The sequence below is a fragment of the Aptenodytes patagonicus genome, chromosome 9 (assembly GCF_965638725.1).
Source record: "Aptenodytes patagonicus chromosome 9, bAptPat1.pri.cur, whole genome shotgun sequence".
NCBI lineage: Eukaryota > Metazoa > Chordata > Aves > Sphenisciformes > Spheniscidae > Aptenodytes > Aptenodytes patagonicus.
The window spans coordinates 23036305-23054726 of NC_134957.1; the positions used below are offsets into that span (position 1 = coordinate 23036305).

At 46.9% G+C, this 18422-nt stretch overlaps 1 protein-coding gene and 1 long non-coding RNA gene across 14 annotated transcripts in view; one reads left to right on the top strand and one right to left on the bottom strand.

The window, feature by feature from the left end:
* Positions 1–2722: 2722 nt before the first annotated feature.
* Positions 2723–18422, bottom strand: part of ARHGEF9 (Cdc42 guanine nucleotide exchange factor 9) — a 235122-nt gene continuing 219422 nt past the window's right edge. For 8 of the 13 annotated variants that reach the window (XM_076347470.1, XM_076347463.1, XM_076347478.1 and 5 more), the window contains one exon: positions 9538–10202. In XM_076347470.1, coding sequence (XP_076203585.1) covers positions 10075–10202 — 128 coding nt within the window. In that variant the 3' untranslated portion in view covers positions 9538–10074. Of the gene's footprint in view, positions 3175–9537; positions 10203–15405; positions 17000–18422 lie in introns of those variants that run through there. The other 5 variants (XM_076347471.1, XM_076347469.1, XM_076347465.1 and 2 more) reach the window with 4 other exon arrangements.
* On the top strand, positions 9253–13404 carry LOC143164630 (uncharacterized). Its single transcript, XR_012996107.1, has 2 exons — positions 9253–9386; positions 13132–13404. It is a non-coding gene; the product is annotated as an uncharacterized LOC143164630 (long non-coding RNA).

Sequence of the window (18422 nt, forward strand, 5' to 3'; positions counted from 1 at the left end):
TCGAAAAACCAAGCCGCGTGCGGCACCTGCTAACCGGCCCCGGCACATGGGGCTCGGCGCTTCCCAAAGCGGGTCAGGCAGTGCCGCCGGTGGGGATCATTATCTGCTGGGGCACGCAGCTGTAAAGAGGTGGGAGTCGGTGTGCTACACGTTATGTTAGAGGCTGCGTGGAGGCACCCAGGCAGCTTCAAAAGCTGGGGCACACCGGGTGCAGGACTCCAAAGCGCTCAGCACGGTCCTACTGTGACCGCGGGTGGTCAACAGGTTCCCCCCATCTGTACGACAGCCTCCCTATCATTTGCAACCCGACCGTATGATATCTTTATTTTATTATATCTATATTTTGCTATTTATATCTATCTTTGTAGCTATGTTCTGTCTTTTGTGTCGTGTCAGTATTAACAGCTTGCACCCCTTAAATATCCCAGCCAGGCAAATGCATTGTTTGCTGCTACCCTCTCCTCTGCTTCTGTCCTCTTCCCGCGCTCCAAAGGGCAATGTGTCCCTCCAACCCACATCTAACCTCTAGTGGTTACCACATGGGCAGTTTCTTTCTGATGCTCCGGCTTTTTGTGCTGCTGTAAGTAGAAACGGCTGCAGCACGGACAGGAAAAAAGTGCTTATTTTTGGCCTACTGAATTTAGTATAATGGGGTATGTTGCAAATTGTGACCTTTTAATCATTATTTCTGGCATGAAATCCTGAAGTTCTTTTTGCTGATATTCTTGATATATGAACCTTTGAAATGTCATTTTGCAATCTAAGATCCTAAGAAGAACATAAAATAGTACAAGGTTGGTAAGAGTTGGGGGACCTGCAAGAGAAATGCAGGCGATTTCCTTGTCACGCAGCGAGTCTGTCTCATTTGCAGAGCTTTTGCTTTAGGAAGTATTTTTAGACCAGAGATGTGCTTGCTCACTAACCTGTTTGCTACAATAACGTAGGGGTATTTGGTTTTCTTCCTGTTATTTTGAGTGAAACCTACTATGTCATGCAGATTTTTCAATCAAAGTTCTTCTGAGTCCTCACCTTTTAGGAAGTAGCTATTGGAAGTCTCTTCTCCCCCGTTCCCAGCTTCCAAACCACTTAAAAGAACTGTAATAGAAACTAGAAGTGTCTTGATCAGAGATGAAGAAATTAAACACCACTGAACACCACTCTCACCCCCCTTTTCCCCTCCCCACAGCCACCCATACATCTTTCTGCTTTACCTCCTACCTCTCCCACATCAGCTCCTGGCTCCTCTGAGTTTGGCAGGCAGCAAAAATGGGGACCTAAGGGTGATGCCTAGATGGAGAAGGGAATTCATACACTTTTATGCCTGTGTATATTCTGGTCCTTGACTCTGGGATGGGCAAAGGTATTGTGTTACTGCTGTAAGAGCATTATGTGCTGCTTCTGGAGGTCTCTGCAGCTGCTTGGCCACTGACTCTTGGAAGTATCTTGCTCAATGCCATAGAGAGAATGATATCTCTATCGGCATGATAGATATGATGTATGTGTCCACTGAAATGAAAATAATATTATGTGATGAAATCCCTCTGGATTCTCTGCATCTTACTTCCAGCTGAAATACAACATTTGTGGATGCTCCGCTGGATGAGCTTGATTAGGGTATCGAGGTGGAAACAACTCTCTTCTAAGCATTGAAATAGTTTTTATTTATTTATTTAAAATCATAAATATGAGAAGACAAACCCCCCCCCCCCCCAACCCCAAACCACATGCCTGTAAGAATCATGAAGCAATAACCTTCTGTTTAAGTCTGGTTTCCTGGCACCACTGCTCACCCCTAGCAGTGAAATGCGTGGAGGGAGGCTGTAGAGTCAAATGGAAAGTGAAGGGAAATACAATTCACCAGATATTTTGCAGCCTTGTCATTAGAAAACTGAGTAGGTGGAAGAGCTGGGTTTGGATTAGGAATTCCTCATCCCTCCCTCTGCTTAGCTCCCTTCTCCCTTTTCCCCTCTGACTTACTGAATGTAGAATTCATTAATATGACAATGATACATTAGGCGAGCACTGGACAGATATTTTGCCTCTCCTCCCAAGTCAATCCTCCTTCCTTCCCTCCTGCTCCTCAGCTGCTTTCTTCGGCAGCATCCTTGTGCCTACATTTTGGGCCCAGAAGGGCTTTGGTATATTGGTTCCCATCCGGAACCCCTTTTCCCTGGGTTTTGCCAAGCGTCTCATGCATGTGGTGAACAAGCCCTACTTTGTATTTTCCCTCCTCACCACTGTTTGATGGCCATTTCCTGGGACAGCAACATAGGAAAAATAATTAGCAAAGCTCACAGCAGTAACAAACCATGAAAATCTTTGCCCTCCAATTCAACTGTTTGGCATTATCAAGGCGAAGAAATGAGAAATGCTAACACTCTAATTCATTAATGTGTTAATTGATTTCACAGAATTCGTTTGCAGCCACTTACAGCAGTGTCTCTTCTCTGCTTTTTATGAACTGCAAGTACAAAGCATAAGTAGGGCAGACAAGGCTGCCGCTTGCACAAATAAATGAAAATACTGATATAGCGTAAGTTGCCTGAAAGCAAAAATCAAATTCTTTCCTGTTCTGCTGAATTTGGTATGCATCAAAAATACAAACTTTCTGCATTTCCAGTACTCTGTGAAGAAGAAAAGGGCGATCTTTTTTCTCCATTAATAACAAGCACCTAAGGGGCGATCAGAACAGAGTAACAGGGAGCAGCCCGACTCGGTGACTTTTTTTTTTTTGTCAAAAAACCCCTCATCAATCTATTGTCATAGATGAATGCTAGTGAGAGAATTGGGACTTAGGAGTGAAACGGAGTTGTTGTCATACAAAGTGTGTCTCCTTTCAAAAACACTTCCAATGGTATTTATTTTTTGTATTGATTTCAAGAAGCTCTGGCCACAATACAGGTCCTCTTTTGGCATGAATGCTTCTCTTGAGAATATTTTCCAGGTGTTTTTTTGAACACAGATGTATAGTTGAGAAATCAAATCAGCAGTGCAGCAGTCAAAGGGAATGGCTTCAAAGGGTAACCCATTGCAACGGTTTGGCATTACTTTCTCGGCATCTTTGCTTGGACATCTTAAGCCAAAGATGCTATTGCTCTTGGGAGAGAAGAACCCTTCTTCCCCCGCTTTCTCTCTAAAAGTCTAACGCACATCCAGAAGATAAGAATGACGCTCCTAGAGAGAGAGAAAAAAAAGTGCAGATTGCTCAGTTTGAAAGAAAACATTTTTTTTCCTCCCATTTCATTTTAAGTGAAGATGGGCTTTAATAAAAAAGGGTCGCTGGGTGGGAAGGGATGTGTCCTCCCTCGCTTGTGATGGAAACAAGGCTGGATGAGCAGGCACAGCACTGACAGGCAATGGGTGTTTCCCTCACTGAAGTGAAATCTAAATTTACCTTTCACGGGTGTTCTCCCCAACGCATTCCCCCAGGTATTTTTTGCTGGACAGCTGTCAACTACCTGGCCAGTTTGGCTCATCTCCACGTAAAGCTTTTATTTTGAAAAGCAGTTTGAGGCTGAAATGGGGCTGCATTCAGGGCGTTAAGGGTCCTTCTAGCTGAGCACAATGGAAATGGCAACCGTGAACCATGGACCAAGGTTGTTTCTTCCCGTCGCTTTTCAACACGTGTTCCTCTGAGCGGTGTCAGAGAACAACCTGCACTGATGAAGATGGAAGGACCATGAAGTACTGACACTTGTGATTATTGCTACTGAGAAACTTCCAACTCTTTGGGGTTTAGGAAGAGTTTAGGCATTGAAAATGCATTATCTTAACATTTGGCAAGATGAAAATCTGGAGGAGAGAGTATTAAAAATTTGCTTTTCATTAACACAAGCTAATTAAATCATTTAGCTAGCACTTTCAGTACTGAGAGCATGCAGCCACGTACTATTCTGAGGTTTCACTTGTTTTTCTGCCAAGTTCTAGTCTCCAGACCGGCTTTATTTTTGAGTGGGAACTCAGGACTTTTGGACAATGCCAAGCATCATCCACTGGATCTGCTAATTTGTGGCTAGATTGTGCAACTCTTACCCAGCCAATGTGACTAATTTTAGATGTGCCTCGCAGGGCAAGTGCGAGACGGCTTTGCTTAAGTACAGGCCAGAGGAACAGCCCCAAGCACAAGGATTAATTGTGTAAGAATTTAGTACAATCGTGAGTAAGGCTCATATGATGTAGCCCTTTCTTTTCATTCTGTGTTGCTAATGTGAACTTTGCTGTAGTCAAGGGTTTGCTGAGAATATGATTTATAATACACTCAGTTCCTAAAAGCCTTTTATTTCTCAGTAGCAGAACCTCACCCCTTCTGTGGTTTCAGCATACAGTCTGGGAAAAGAGACTGTCTCCTGTTTTGTTGTGGGTTCATCTCTTTGCCATTACCCTTCTCACATCTTTGTTGGCTGTAGACTTTGTTTTCCTTTAATAAACTTATTTTTAGCTCAATAAAGCACACTTGAGATACTAGCCTTCCCAGGCAGCCATGCTGCTGCCTAAGCAACCGTATTCTTTCTGGAGCATTTCATGTAGGGTGGTTTGGGTTTTTTTCCCCAGTAAGTAGTAAAGCTGCCCTGAAATACATGTGATGCTTGGACTGGAGTTTTATTTCCCAAGAAAGGCTGAAATCCTGCAAGTCAACAGTAAAACCCTGACTGACTAGCAAAGTGAGGATGAAGGGGGAGTAGCTGGTGTATAACCTCGATGAAACTGGGAATATGTGGGTACGTCACATCCAGAAAGAACAAAACCCTGACCCAGCTTCTCACTCAGCAGACTGCAGAAGCCCAATGCCCTCGCTCCCTGCTCGTCCCCCACTTTTCAGCTCTGAGTGAAGGCTGGGCTGCCCAGAGGTGGGAGTGGATCTGGCCCTCTGTATCCCCGGAGTGCCTTACCAGGGCTTGCAGAGGCTTGTGCCTGGGAGGGGTTTGGCTAGCAAGACTGAAGAGAGCCTGGCGAAAGGGAAGAGGGAAACCTGCCACAAAGTCTGAGAGGAGACTTAGTACCGAGATGATTCGTCCAGAAGAATCAAAAAATTGAAAGCAGAGTTTATAATGTGGACTAAAAGTGCCGAGATTAGATCCCGATGGTTGCCTGATGAACTCAGAGGGAAACTCCCCGCAGGCTTCAGCACGTTTTGAAGGAGGCTCTTCCTGTGCTGCTGCTGCCAGTTTTCGTTCAGTTCGTCTTCAGTGGGGCTTTGCCTGGGGAGAATAAAGCTCCAGCACCTTTCCCGAGGGCAGTGCGAGTGCCCTCACAGTTATGGCCAGCAAGGCGTACTGCTTAATACATGGTATTTCTCTCTGCCCGTAGGACCCTAGAGCTGGCTATGCAGTATTGCTAACAGAAACCTTTGCGTGGAAGAAATGTGGGGGGGAAACCATTGCTGCAGCCCAGGGAATGACGAGAGATGGGCCGGGGCCACGGATCTGATCTTAAAGGTCTCTTCCAACCTAAATGATTCTGTGATTCTATGATTTGCGTCTGGCTGGTTTCTCAGCAGCTCATAAGAGGAGGTTTGCTCAGTCTCATCCCTTCCATTAAAACGGTTATCCTAAGGGAGTTCCCGCTTGCTATCTAGTTTGAGATACATTTTTTTTCCCCTCACTGCTGTCATTTTGTTGTCGTAGCTCCTAACTGATTGCTCAGTGCTGTTCACTTATAGCACCAGAGCTCAGGTTTTATTCCTATGATCGGGAGCTTACAAATGTCTTTCGCAAAGTGCCACGTGCATCAGCAGCTCGGTACCAGCGGGTACCGCCACGTCCATCGGTCCTGGCAATGGTGCCTTTTCCCACCATCAGCAATAGCAGTTTTAACCTCTATGCCTGGCTCACTGCTAATTTACAGCGCTCGTAACACATCTATGCCTGCCTGGGACTGCTTAATGGAAACGGCTACAACGAGAGGCAGAAGAAGAGTGAGAGAAAATGCTCAGGAGGAAAAGCGGGAGAGAGAACAGCCTCTGCACCATCGCAAGAGCCAGTTTTTCAGGAGGGAGCTTTGCAGATGTTTATGGAAACCTGTCCCAGGTCTGGAAGGACGTGCACAGACAAATGCTTGAGAACTGGATGCGGGGAGGCACTATGGTCCAGTTGGAAATGGAGAACGGCGATGATGAATGCAGGATACGAGATGCTAGCTAGCAGGGAGTGGGCTGGGAAGGAGTTTGCAAGTGAAAGCCAAGAGCCCTGCAAACCAAAAGGCCCCTTATCTCACTGGTTTCTCCAGCAAGAGAAGGTGAAATGAGGAGGCTGTGGAGCAGGGCTGGCACTGCCTGGCCAGGGCGATACGGTGCTCCTGCACCTGCACTGGCTGCTGGCACGAAAATGAAGAAAATGGAAAGCACAAAGAGACATTATTAAATGCAAAGAGAAATTATTAAAAGCAACAAAAGTTGAGAAGGGGCTGCTGTGCTCCTGCCTTGGCCATTGATCCCAAGACATTTCAGAGATGTCCTACCTATCTGGGACCCAGGCTCCATCAGACTAATTTTGAATTGAAGAGAGCTCCAAGTATGCCATTTATTGCCCTCTCAATTGCCTTTGAATCAAACGCTGGGACCCAAACAACTAAAGTTAGGGGCGTCCTTAACCCCAGCTTCAGGTGCAACCTTAACAGCGTGTACTCTAGCACCTGGGCAGTGGGGTAAGGTCAGGAGACGTATGGGGGGAAATAAGAGGTGAAATAACAAGTTGCAGTGTGCCCCCTGTGCCGGGCAGTGTCAGGACACCCCTCACGTCTTGGCGTGCTGATTTTTCTCGTTACTAAAATGAAGGGCGGGGGGGGGGTGTAGTGGTGCACGTGTGCACAGCGCCCCAGCACAGTGCTTTCCCAACCTGTGCTGGGCTTCTAGGCACCATTACACGAATAACAAGAAATAATGTCACTGGAAGAAATGCTGCTGTTTAAATGACTTGCTCGTGGCTTTGTTTCAGCTGTTAGAACATGGCAGAACTAATGGCCAATCACTGACATTACAGCAACGTCCTTGTCACAAATGAATGCACACACTGAGCTTTATTTCTGTAATGTCATCAGGCTGGCAGATAATGAGAAAGAAGAATTTTTGCCCGTAAATTGAAGCACATGTTAAAAATCGCAAGTAGAAAGCAGAAGAGCTTGTGAGTCACCTCACTGATCAAGGATTTACAACTCTCAGTGCTGGTCAGAGCAGGGAAACATAGGGCGATGACACAAGTCTACGTTTTCTGAACAAGCTGTGCTAGCAAGATATGCCTGGGAAGTGAGAAGGCAATGAATTAAATACAAAAAGAAATTAAAAAAGCAAAGAGGAAAGGAAAGAAAGGAAGGAGAGGAAGGAAAACGAGAGAGAGAGAGGGAGGAAAAGAAAGGAAGAAAAAGAAAGAAAATAAGAAGGGAAGAAATACGTCCGTTTGTAAGTCTAAAGCTACCCAGAAGGATGGGAGCAGGACCCCTCCGAGCTGCTGCCCAGGCCAGCTCTGGCTGAAGGCTCTGCAGAAACGCTGCTGCTGGGCTTGGCAGTGGCTGCAGCCAGGGCTCGGTTCGGTTCGGCCGGACACGTGGCAGGTTGGCCGGTCCAGCGCTGCCTTGCGGCCTGCCGTGGGAAAAGGGATGCGACGTGGGGCCTGGCTGGGACTATTTAGACACATTGCACAGGGTGACGGGCAAAAAGGGGAGCAGGTGGATGAGCTGTAGAACAAGGAAGTAAAGCAGGTGGAGAACATGGCTTCTGGCATCTCCCCAGGCTGCGGGGCCAGGAGGCAGTGAGCTGGCTGGCCAAGGGACGGGCTGGCCGTGGGGGCACCCCACCAAGGGCTGGGGACACACGGTGTTGGGCAGCTGCCCCAGGCATGGGCTGCTCTTTGGGGCCAGCTGCGTGTCAGTCTCTCCAGGACCATCTGGCTAGAAATGCTTAGTGCTTTGTCAGAGAGGGGGCAAGAAATGTCCAGTGTGGCAGTTTGGGGTGGCCCTTCGGAGCATCCAGCGAGGCAGGCGTTAACTAGGCACAAAGAGACTTTCGCCTGCGCTGTGCAGGGTCCCCAGGCCTCTGCGATTGCTACAGCAGACGCTGTGATCTCCGCACCGGATTCCCTTTGATCACTACCGGCTTTGTTCATTCTGTAAGCCCTCGACCTTTCTGTTCCTTTCAAATACTGCTGGAATTTCTTACACTGGCATGCTTGAAATGATGTCCCCTAATACACCACCCTCTTCCCACCACCATAGTCTTCCAGTCTAATCATTTACTAGCTTTAGCACTGAACTCTATTCTCGGGAGCCAAATAATAACGCTTCTTCAAGAGCAGCTTTAAGTTGATACGAGCCGTAAGTCAAGAGGAACAATTTAAAAAAAAACCCAAAAAATAATATAATTTACTTAGACAAGCGTTACTATGTCATTAATACTGCCTTCATTTGCTAAGTCTTTTTACAGTCCACTTAGCCTGCAATCTGCCTGCTGTTTGCTCTGAGTGCTCTGCTAGACCGGACAGGGACAGTAACTGCGATCAGCTTTGCTAGCTGGTTTTTTTATGCTTAGTTTCACTTGAAGGGTCTCTGCCGCAATGTTTGGATAGAAACACTGCAGAGACATGGTTATTTATTTAAACCATCTGTTTCCATTGGCACAAAGATAGCCCATCACAATATTTCTGTTGGTCTTCAAACTCTTTGCACACCTGGCGGTGGCCGGACGTGTTAGCAGATCCAAGTGAACAGATCCTGCTGTTACAAACAGTTCGTGCTAGTTTGGTGCGGGTATAAATAATGCCAATCACCGAAGGCAATGCCCTTTTTCTGCTGCCCTCTCCGATTTTCTCATCCTCCAGCCTGGGAATAGCACAGGAATTATAACCGGGGGGGATGGAATTCAAACTGGCATTTCTACAGCAGTTTGTATCAGCCTTTCTCTTCCAGCAAAAGCTTTTTGTTTGTGTTTGGTGCAGGGTAAGTATGGCCTTTAACCCTCTACATGACTGGGTATTACTAACATGCCTTTTCATGAAAAGCCAAAAGAATTACCGAGTCAGGGCAAAAACCAGTGCTGAGCAGTCTCCGCATCGCTCTCCCCCGGGGTTGTTATCTCTGGCTTTTTGGACCTGTTATTGCCCAACTGTAAAACATCCCCATTAGCTCCTGAGCCTGCTTCTAGTCTCTAGCTCAAAATGGGTCTGTCTGGGGAGCGTGAAGGAACACTTTAACAGTGAACGTGGGCTTTGGTGGGTGCTGCCCCTTGGGTATGTGCTCTGACTTCTTTTTCACCCCCCCCAGGAGACGGCATTAACACAGTCCCTGCTACCTCAAATTCCGCAGTCCGGTTTCCCATGCGTTGGTAAATCAGCAGGGTCAGCATGCCCCGGGTGCAAGAAGTGGATGGGAAAACCCAACCGCCTGTCTCCCTTTGCCAGGTAAGCGTTGTTACCACTCGCTCCAGCATAAAACCACGTTGTATCCGCACGCAACAAACAACTTGCTTCTCCCTGTCCAGAGATGTCATTAATGGAGCCCCTGGGCAGCACTAAATTATGTGCGAGGCTGAAACCACTCATCTGTAATCAGGCAACAAAATCAAACTTGTTTAATGGTACAGCCAGACAGTAAAAATAAGGCCAGTGTAACTGCGCTAGCAACACCGATAACAACAGCATGACACATCCTTGAGCAATTTGGCTGCGCGCTCGCCTCCCCAGCCGGCCGGCAGCACGCACAGCCGGCGCTGCCTGCAGCGGGCAGGCCACACGCCGTTAGTCAGCCCCTTCTCTGTGCCGTACAAAAATTTCTTGGTTTTTCTCCATCCATTTCCTTCTGCCCCCGGCGATCCTGCCCGCACCTGACAAGCGGGCTGCGAGTACCGCAGCCAGAATCCAGGCTGGGGCAGGTGCTGCAGGCAGGATACGTACCTTGCACGTCAAAGCCCCTTTAGCATCACCTTTGCAGTCACCGGCAAACAGCAGATGCCTTCAGGCGGCGATTCGGCAGGACCAAACGCGGTGGCTTTGTGGGGAGCCCGCACGCTCGCAGTCCTTAGAGAACGGGCACAAACCGTCCTGGGAGCAGAACCAGAGACCACGTCACCCGTCTCGGCTCTCACCACAGCTACGAGTATTTATTGTATTTGCTCCTATTTTCTTTTCCTGGTCCAAAGACTCTGGATTTCCTTTGTATAGCGTGAAACCACCGCAGCAGCAGGGCTGGCCAGGCACTCCTCTCTTGCTGCCCTGTATCTGTGGGGGAGTGAAACTTTGAGGAAATCAGTGCGTTGGTCACATATTCCCTCAAAAACCAGCCTGTAGGGTAAGGGCTCTGTTAAGGCAGGTGGCAACGTGGTTACAGCTCCCCTCGACAGGACGAGAGAATAACCCTCCCTGTTCCTGACCCACCTTGCGCGTACACACAGCACCCACCCGTGTAACGGGCACCAGTGCTTTTGCCTGTCGGAGTAGGGCTCTTGGTGGCTGCCACAGGTTTTTGTGTCACTCGGGCGTCCCCTGGGAGCGCGAGGGCCCTCCGCAGCTGGCCATGGACACCAACACAACAGAGCTTGGCTCCAGCCAAACCAAAAAATAAATTGCGAAATGCAAATGACGTGTTTTAGGTCGGAAAAGGCAGCAAGTGACAGAATTTTTTACAGTTGCACTATTAGTGCAGTTTGCCTGTCTCTGCTGGATTTGGGCCTGGGAGGCTCTGGAAAAACTGCACACTTTCGTGTCAGCCGAGAATTGGATGGGGAGCAGAGCGTGCCATAAGGCTGCTCATTTCTGGCACAGGAAAAGCACTGGTCTGGCTGTTAAAATACAGCAAATGGCACTTCTTTGCATTTATCCAGCTTCCAAACAGAAAACAAGGAACTGGTGTGATAGCACAAATAGGCAGAAAGCAATTCCACGTTAAGACGTGCTAAAATACCTTCGCCTCAAAAAAAACCCCTGCGGCCTGGGCTGCACAGGAGTGACTGATGGTAGAAAAGCTATCAAATGTCCAGGTCAGCCAGCATCGAATTGATATTAAAATGACCTGGGCAATATGGCTCAACAAAGCTCTGCTCAGACCATTCATCTAGGCAGGCCAGCTCTCGCCCGGGATGAAGAAATAGCCAGTGACAAAGGACTTTCTGAGATAACGACAGCAGCGACTTCCACTTCTGTAAATGACTTATTTGTTCAAACCTGCTGCTCTCTTCACACGTCTGCAGTGTTTTGCAGTGAATGTGATAAAGTATCAACCCAGCCTATATAAAACCCGCCTTAAAAATCACTGTCTTTAGGAGGAAGAGGTACTTCCTCTTAAGTGGCTGAGCTAAACTGTTTCCAAGCATTTCCAGCCCGGCTCAGTCCAGTCACTAAACCCTTGGATCAACTACTGCTTTCAGTTACACCTGTAATAAGCCCGTGGTAGGTCACTGGGCTTGTTCCAGTTTATACCAGTTCAGAAAACAGTCAGGAATGGGATTTTTGGTTTGTTTGGGTTTCCCCGCCACCCTTCAGGAGACGCTGGATGGCCGTCGTCCAGGTGAGAGGAGCCCTGGCCCACGGCTGTTCCTTGTTTGGCATCACCACCCAGGGCAAACCGTGCTGTGGGCAAGGGCCACCTACGTTCTGATTTCCTGCGAACCTGCAAAGGCTTGAATGTACACATGCACGCCCTCCGAGTATTTGCTTCATGAATAACAGCTTCACAGCTCTTGCAAAAGCGAGCTAAAAAGAGCAGCAAATATACCAATATATCCTCTTAATGCTTCTCCAGATGGAAAAAAGAGAATAAAACTTCTCTTATGAAGTTAACTTCCACTGACTTCCAGGACCAGCCAGCAAGATACCACCGAGCCTCTTGCAGCCTGAATTCTCGGAGGTTATTCATAAACCAATTTAGTACCATGGTTTATTCTGAAAAATGTAGATCCCAGCAAAAATGTGTCTGTCCCCCTCCAGCTGTACAATGGGTATAAAAGCCAGACAGGCGCTAACTGCGTACGTTACGGCGCTCTGCTGTTACAGCAAGAGGGCAAGAAAGCGCGTATGTACGGAGACCTGTGTGTGTACAGCCCTTCTCCCCGCTGTGCCAACTCTTCTCCCCAGCTGTGAGCCGCAGAGAGGTCGCCAGCGGTGACACACGCTCGACAAGATGCCGCAGACCGGAGCGCTTTTTCAAGCACTGATGTTTTCTTTATGAGGCAAATGTTTCTGCAAGGGTTTAACTTTTTTATATATTCTCCTACATGAAAAATTAAAAAACCAAAGTGTTCCTGTCTCGGACATTTTTTTGTTGCTGCTGTAACCAGTACTGAAAGAAAAGTGCTCCGTGTCCCTCAGACAACGCGCATGCCACCAGACCGGCTTTGCTGGTGTGTCGACAGCGGAGGTGCCGGAGGGAGGTTTGGAAATGGGCCCTGGGGGGCTCTTGGAACGGGGAAACAGTTTTGAGCCATTGCTGCTGCACGGCCCGGCCTGTGGAAAGGGCTGAGCACAGAGACCCTGTCAAACCTGCAAGAGGTAACAAATTACTGTGGCTCTGAAATGAGAAGGCGCACGTCTTCACGCGGGTGCAATTTGCCTTGAGACAGCTGGAAAAAAAAAAGGATGTGAACATTAAAAGCATTTAAGAAATACTGTGTATCTCTTTTCCATAGCAAAGGTAAGAGATTCAGACAAATAAACACAGTTTTACAATTTGTACCTGCAGTTTTGGGGAGATTATATTTGCAGTTAAACAGCTAGTGTCCCTCCTTAGCAGCGAAGGATTGCGAAACCCTCGGTGGACAGTGCTTAGAAACGCTCTCGAAAATGCCAGTTATCCCCGCTGCATCCCCAGCAACATGCAATTCCAGTTTGCTCTTTACTAACCCAGCACAGATGGTGCAATGCACGCCTTGGAGGATGCTGACCCGCTACTGTACTTAGTGCAAAACCTGGTGCTGCTTCTTAGCTACGGAATAAGAAGAAAATTTATTGTTTGGGGTAGATTGGGATCTGTAATCCCAGCACCAGCAGTCAGATTGAAAGTCTGATTCCTTAAAAAGCAAAAGCTCGGCTGTAATACCATGGATATATACACACGGATAAAACAGAGATGGCTTTGACGTACAGAGTCGTTCATACAACATTCCTGTCATGTCACAAACGTATCAGCCTAAAAGCTTTCCTCATTCTATTACAGTTCCCAAGCGGAGCCGGGACCCGACTCTGCCCATGGAGGCTGCCAGCTCTACACGGCGTTCCCACGTTCTTTGCACAACAACGTGCCCTCAGCCACACAGCTCAGTAACTGCGCAGGCAGGCGAAGTAGCATGACAGACCATCAAAACAGGCAGAATCCATGTAGGTGTTCATTTTAAGGTCATTTCCCTAGTGGTCATCATTCATTCTGAGGACTGAATTCTGTACTTTGACATGTAGGTAATAAAAGCTTTGGTGCAAAGCGGTGGACTTAGGCATGAGTGTCAGTGAATTTCTGAATCGGAGATCAGCTGGCCGCCTCCGCCCTGGCGTGCCCTACTGCTACCTCGGAGGGTCGGTTTGGTCCGTTATCCAGAAATACGGCCTAACGAACCCAGCACCCCGCAAGACAAATGAATTTTAAACTGGGTTTCTTTGGTTTTGGTTTTTGTTTTATGCAACCAAAGTTCACAGTAGCTGGCTCAATGCTGGGTGGCTGGAGAGAGCTAAAAACAAACGAATACTGACACTAAATGAAATACTTCGGTCAATTATCAACTACAGGCTGCAGTGGCCTTCCCAGCCATGGAGTACTCTTCACTCTGGCCACCGCCAGGAAAGCAAGCGGGGTGGGAGCGTGTTGCAGGGGCATGGAGGTTGTTTTTTGCTTCTGAGTAAGCTTTGGTGGTGCTCTGGCTCCAGCACACGTGCTGGGTGATTTGGTTTCTGCCCCATTCCCTCTTTGTCAGGGCTTTTTTTGGCACATTACACATCTTGGGCAACGCATGCGGCTCGTGCTCTCCCTGACCACCACCCCCCTCCTTCCCCGCAGCTCACACTGGCAAACTGGGAGGGGAGTGCAAAATTCTGGCAAACAACTTTTTTGGCCTGCCAAGACGGCGGTGTGGGTAGAAGAGGTGTTCTTCAAGGGGAGGTTTTATATGTAACTGCATTTTGGGTCCACTCTCCCCAGCAGCATACTTTGGAAATGGCGCTGTGCCAACCCTCCCGAGCGACTTCAGTTACGCGCTACAAGAGAAACAGGATCGTTTGGAGAGGTGAACCCCAGCACGGCACCAACGTCCTCTTCGTTGCAAGCAATAATGTAAGCAAGAGAAAAAAGCTTGGCTTGGGGTATTGCTGAAGCAGTAGGCAAATGTGAAGCTGCGATGTTTGGGGTCTGGGTGAGCCTGCTCCTGAACCTGCTCCAACTCTGGCCCTTCGTGCTGGCAGCTTTGCCTCTGTCCTGTCTCTCTCCCTTTCTCCCAGAGCAGAGCTGCTTGCGTTTTGCATTTTTTTTTTTTTTCCTTCCCTTGTCTGACTGCTTTCCTATTGCGTGTGGGCTGAAGATGCGGTCAGTCCGTGCGCCAGCAAAGTGGCCATCACTCACCCAGACAGGCACCCGCAGGACAGATAGGAAAGAGCAGAAAGTCAGTGTCGTTACCGAAAACGTAGCAATTTGGCCGCAATTATTTATAGCAACTTGGTACGTGTGCCTGTGTGCTTCTCCACATGACGACAGGCATCGCTCCCAACCACTACCGGGTCTGGATGCCACGGTGCGATAACCCCCGTTTTCTTGGTTATAACTGTATTTTTGGGCTATCTAGAAATACATGACTCAACTGTCTTTCTTACCTGCGACATGCCACTGTGTTTCTGGAGAGAGCACTTTGCCTTTCAGGGGTAAAGCACCCGGTTCCTTCTCCCTGTGGGCACTTGCTCCCTCCACGCCAAGGGAAAACCAGGGCGGGAACCTGCTCATCTCCTCGGGCTCAGCCCTCCGCAGCGGAGCGTGTGGCCGGGCTCCCTCCCCTCCAAAACCCAGCCCCTGCTCTACTTCCACATGCTCTGACATGCCGCTTACGTTGCTCACAACGTATTTGTGATTAGATGTCTGTCTGGAGAATTCGGCTGTCTTCAAGTTTGGGTTGGAGCTGAGCAAAGTTCAGTAACAGAAAGCATTTTAAAACCATGTTTCGCAGAAGACTTGACCCGAGCTCCACTTAGAGCAACCCCTGCCAGCACTTGCAAGGCGGTACTTTGTCAGCGTTGAACCTCCAGCTACTCATTAATCATTTCACTCAGTTCAGATGGAGGACACAAAGCAAGGGGGAGGTGGGATATTTCCAGAACAAACCTATTTTTTGGTTACACATGAGTGTCTTAGTGTCGGCTTTGCTGACAAGCTGGAGCCCCACCCCAGCGATTTGTGCTCAGCCTTTGGGAAAAGAGTGAGACCGCTCTGAGGAAAATGATTTAAAATGCCTTCAGATGCCTTTTCACTTCTTTTTATTTAATTCCATAAATATTTTCATAAGGCTCAGTGTCTTTACAACACTTTTTTAAACACTTTTTTTGTTTTATACACACAACTTTGACACTTGTTTGACAGGGTCAAACAGTCCAATATAAACAAAATAATAAAACTGGCAAGTGCGGATCAGCTGGGTTACCAAAATCCTTTTTTTTTTCCTTTTTTTTTTTTTTTTTTTTTGCTCTTACTGTTAAAACCCCAAAAGCACTAAAATATCAGTATTTGGCTTCAAACTAGAATTTTAAAAACCTTTTTTTTTTTTTTTTTAAATTCTCTGCTACAAGTCCCTGTCGTCATAGTGCCTTTAAACTCCTACAGACTCTTCTTTTCTTCTTAAGGAAAAATAAGCTTGGTGATGCCATGCAGAACTTACAATAGCTACTAAATATACATGTTCCCTGAAATGTAGCTGCAATGAAAAGATGACAGAGCATAAAGAGAACAAAACCAGAAACCCAAAGCACCACAGTGTACTATCAATAACATTGCAGTGGACGGCCAGTGACCGTCCAGAAACTGAAACAAATTTCAAATATATTTCTCTATGTATTATTTTCTATTTACAACTGTTAGATGCACCTAGGTTGGTTCTTGTTTGATCTTTTTGGAGAGGGTGGGGAGGCGAAAGTCTTGAATTTAGATCCTCTGTTCTAGTGTCTAGGTCAAGGGGTAATGCGTGTCATTTACCTAGGGAAGAGGGTATTGTTATTTTTTATATATATATATATAGATTCAGCCAGAGAAATACCGTAAACGTGTAAGTTTGTTACAACTCTCTTGTTTCTGCATATGGAATGGTAAGTGGGTTCCTCCTGTCTGGCATTGAAATGAAAGTCTGTATCAGATGCTCAGTCAAAATCACCCCAATCTGATTGCATCTGCGCTGCTCCCAGCGCTTTCAGACACACGAGGCAGCCCAGCCCTGCTCCCTAGTGGGAAAGCCACCGTAGGTAGTAAAAGTGGGACCCAGTGCTGGTTCTTCTTTGTGATAATGCTCCATCTCTTGCAGCACCTTGGCAATTTATGGAGGGGAAGAGCTTTCTTGAATGCCATGCCTGAGAGCCAAGCCCCTCTTCCCTCCGGAACAAACGCCTGCATCTGCTTTGCCTGCCGCCTGGCTTCGGCAAGCACTAGCAACGCTAGCTTGTTTTGGCTTTCCATTTAAGAAAGAAGCTGCGAGTCCAACAAGTGGCCTTGTCAGATCAAGCGAGTCTTGATTTATGATGCAAATAATGGTGTGGCGGTGGTGTTTCTTTTTTCCTAGTGCTGAATATTTAGGAAGCATCTTCTCATAAAAATTATGGATGTCTCATTCTCACTCTCTGAGGCACAAAACAGTAAATGAACAGGCTTAACTAATGTGCTTGTTACTTTTTTCCCTAAGCAATTAAAAAGGCAAAGGAATAAGTGAAATTTTCATCATGTTGACAACAGTTTGTAATCTCTCTCTTTCTCTCTCTCTCTCTCTGCATCTCTCCAGCCATTCCGAAATAGTAAAACATTTCAGTTAACTTCTGAGAACCCATCTCATTCGCTTCTTTAAATACCCATTCTGTTAAAGAAACAAAATAATATTTGCTACATATTCAGTATTAAACTCTGACCATAAAAATGCAAAGATACAAAAGAGCATAAAAATAAGTTCTGATACAAAATTGGGTTGCCTCCTATTTGGGATTCCCGGTGCTTCGCTGCTGCCTGTCACAGAGGGGCAAAACCACTTCCTCTCCAAAACACTAATCCGGCTCTGCTGTTTATTGATAGTTTCTAGATTACTAAGAAGTGCTGAGATTATTTTTGTACTGAAATAAAAACTATAGCCACTGCCTTGTAATATGCCCTGAAATAAAACAGGCTCCATGGACATACTGAAATCACACCCTCTGCTCTTCCCATTCGCTTGTATTTCTTAGCAGAGAAAAAAAAAGTATCTCCACGCTAGTTGGCCTGGGGTGCTTATGTGGTGTATCAGATTCAAAAGAAAATGATAAATACCGCGATCAATCACTTCATCCCACATTTTCAAAGGAGGGTGCAGAATAGCTCTGCAAAGTTTTCAAGTTCATCTTCTAAATCTGGTTAAACAGTCTCATTCGCCCTAGGAAAAAAAAGTCATCCTAGTGCACAATGATTTGTTTTACAAGCTTAAACATAAGCTTTTGCGCTTGCAAACAAATGTACTTAAGGCTGAAATTGTAGGAAATGTCTTTGAAAATAGAGCTACGAATCTCCAGAGGGAGAAAAAGAGAGAGAAAGAGACCTGGAGAGTTTAGCTCATCACTCCAGAGCCCGCTGACACCGATACACCTCTGCTGAACCATTGATGCCGTTTAGATTAAACTGATCGCTGATTGAGATTAGGTCATACGGCTAAACTTCTCAGGTCACATCCGTATCTTTCCTGAAAGGCATTTCTCAACTCCTCTGCAGCTCGGGTGCATTAAATATCAGGTAAATACTTCCAATGACTTAGGCCATGATCCCTCCGCTAACGGGTCACTACCGGCAGCTCATGTTCTGCTTGGGAGGTCAGTGCCCAAGTGAAGCCAGGGGTCTCACATGCAATAGAGTAGAGCAGGCAGTGAGCGCAGTCATGCTCCTCACTTTTGGGAGCATTGCTCCTGTAAGTGGCAGTTAGTGGTTCATTAACGCAGTACTGTGCAGGCGTGAGCGTGGCCAACAGGATGGGACCTTAGTTCCTGAAGAAAGAAAACTGGCCATTTGTTGGAGCCTAATAGCCAATTTTCCTCTAGCTGGAATGGAGGGCATGAAGCCACCGGTTTGTAAGCTTTTATCTTTGCTTGGAAAACAAAGATAGGAGTGGGCTTTTCAGAGTCCTGTCTCAGCTTAAAAAGAAAATAAATCAAAGATAACCCCACAGAAATAAAACTAAATGCGAAAGAACTAAAAGCCCCTGATATTCTTTTCTCAGTCTTACTCCGAGTGTGAACAAATCACACTGAATTGAGAAAAAG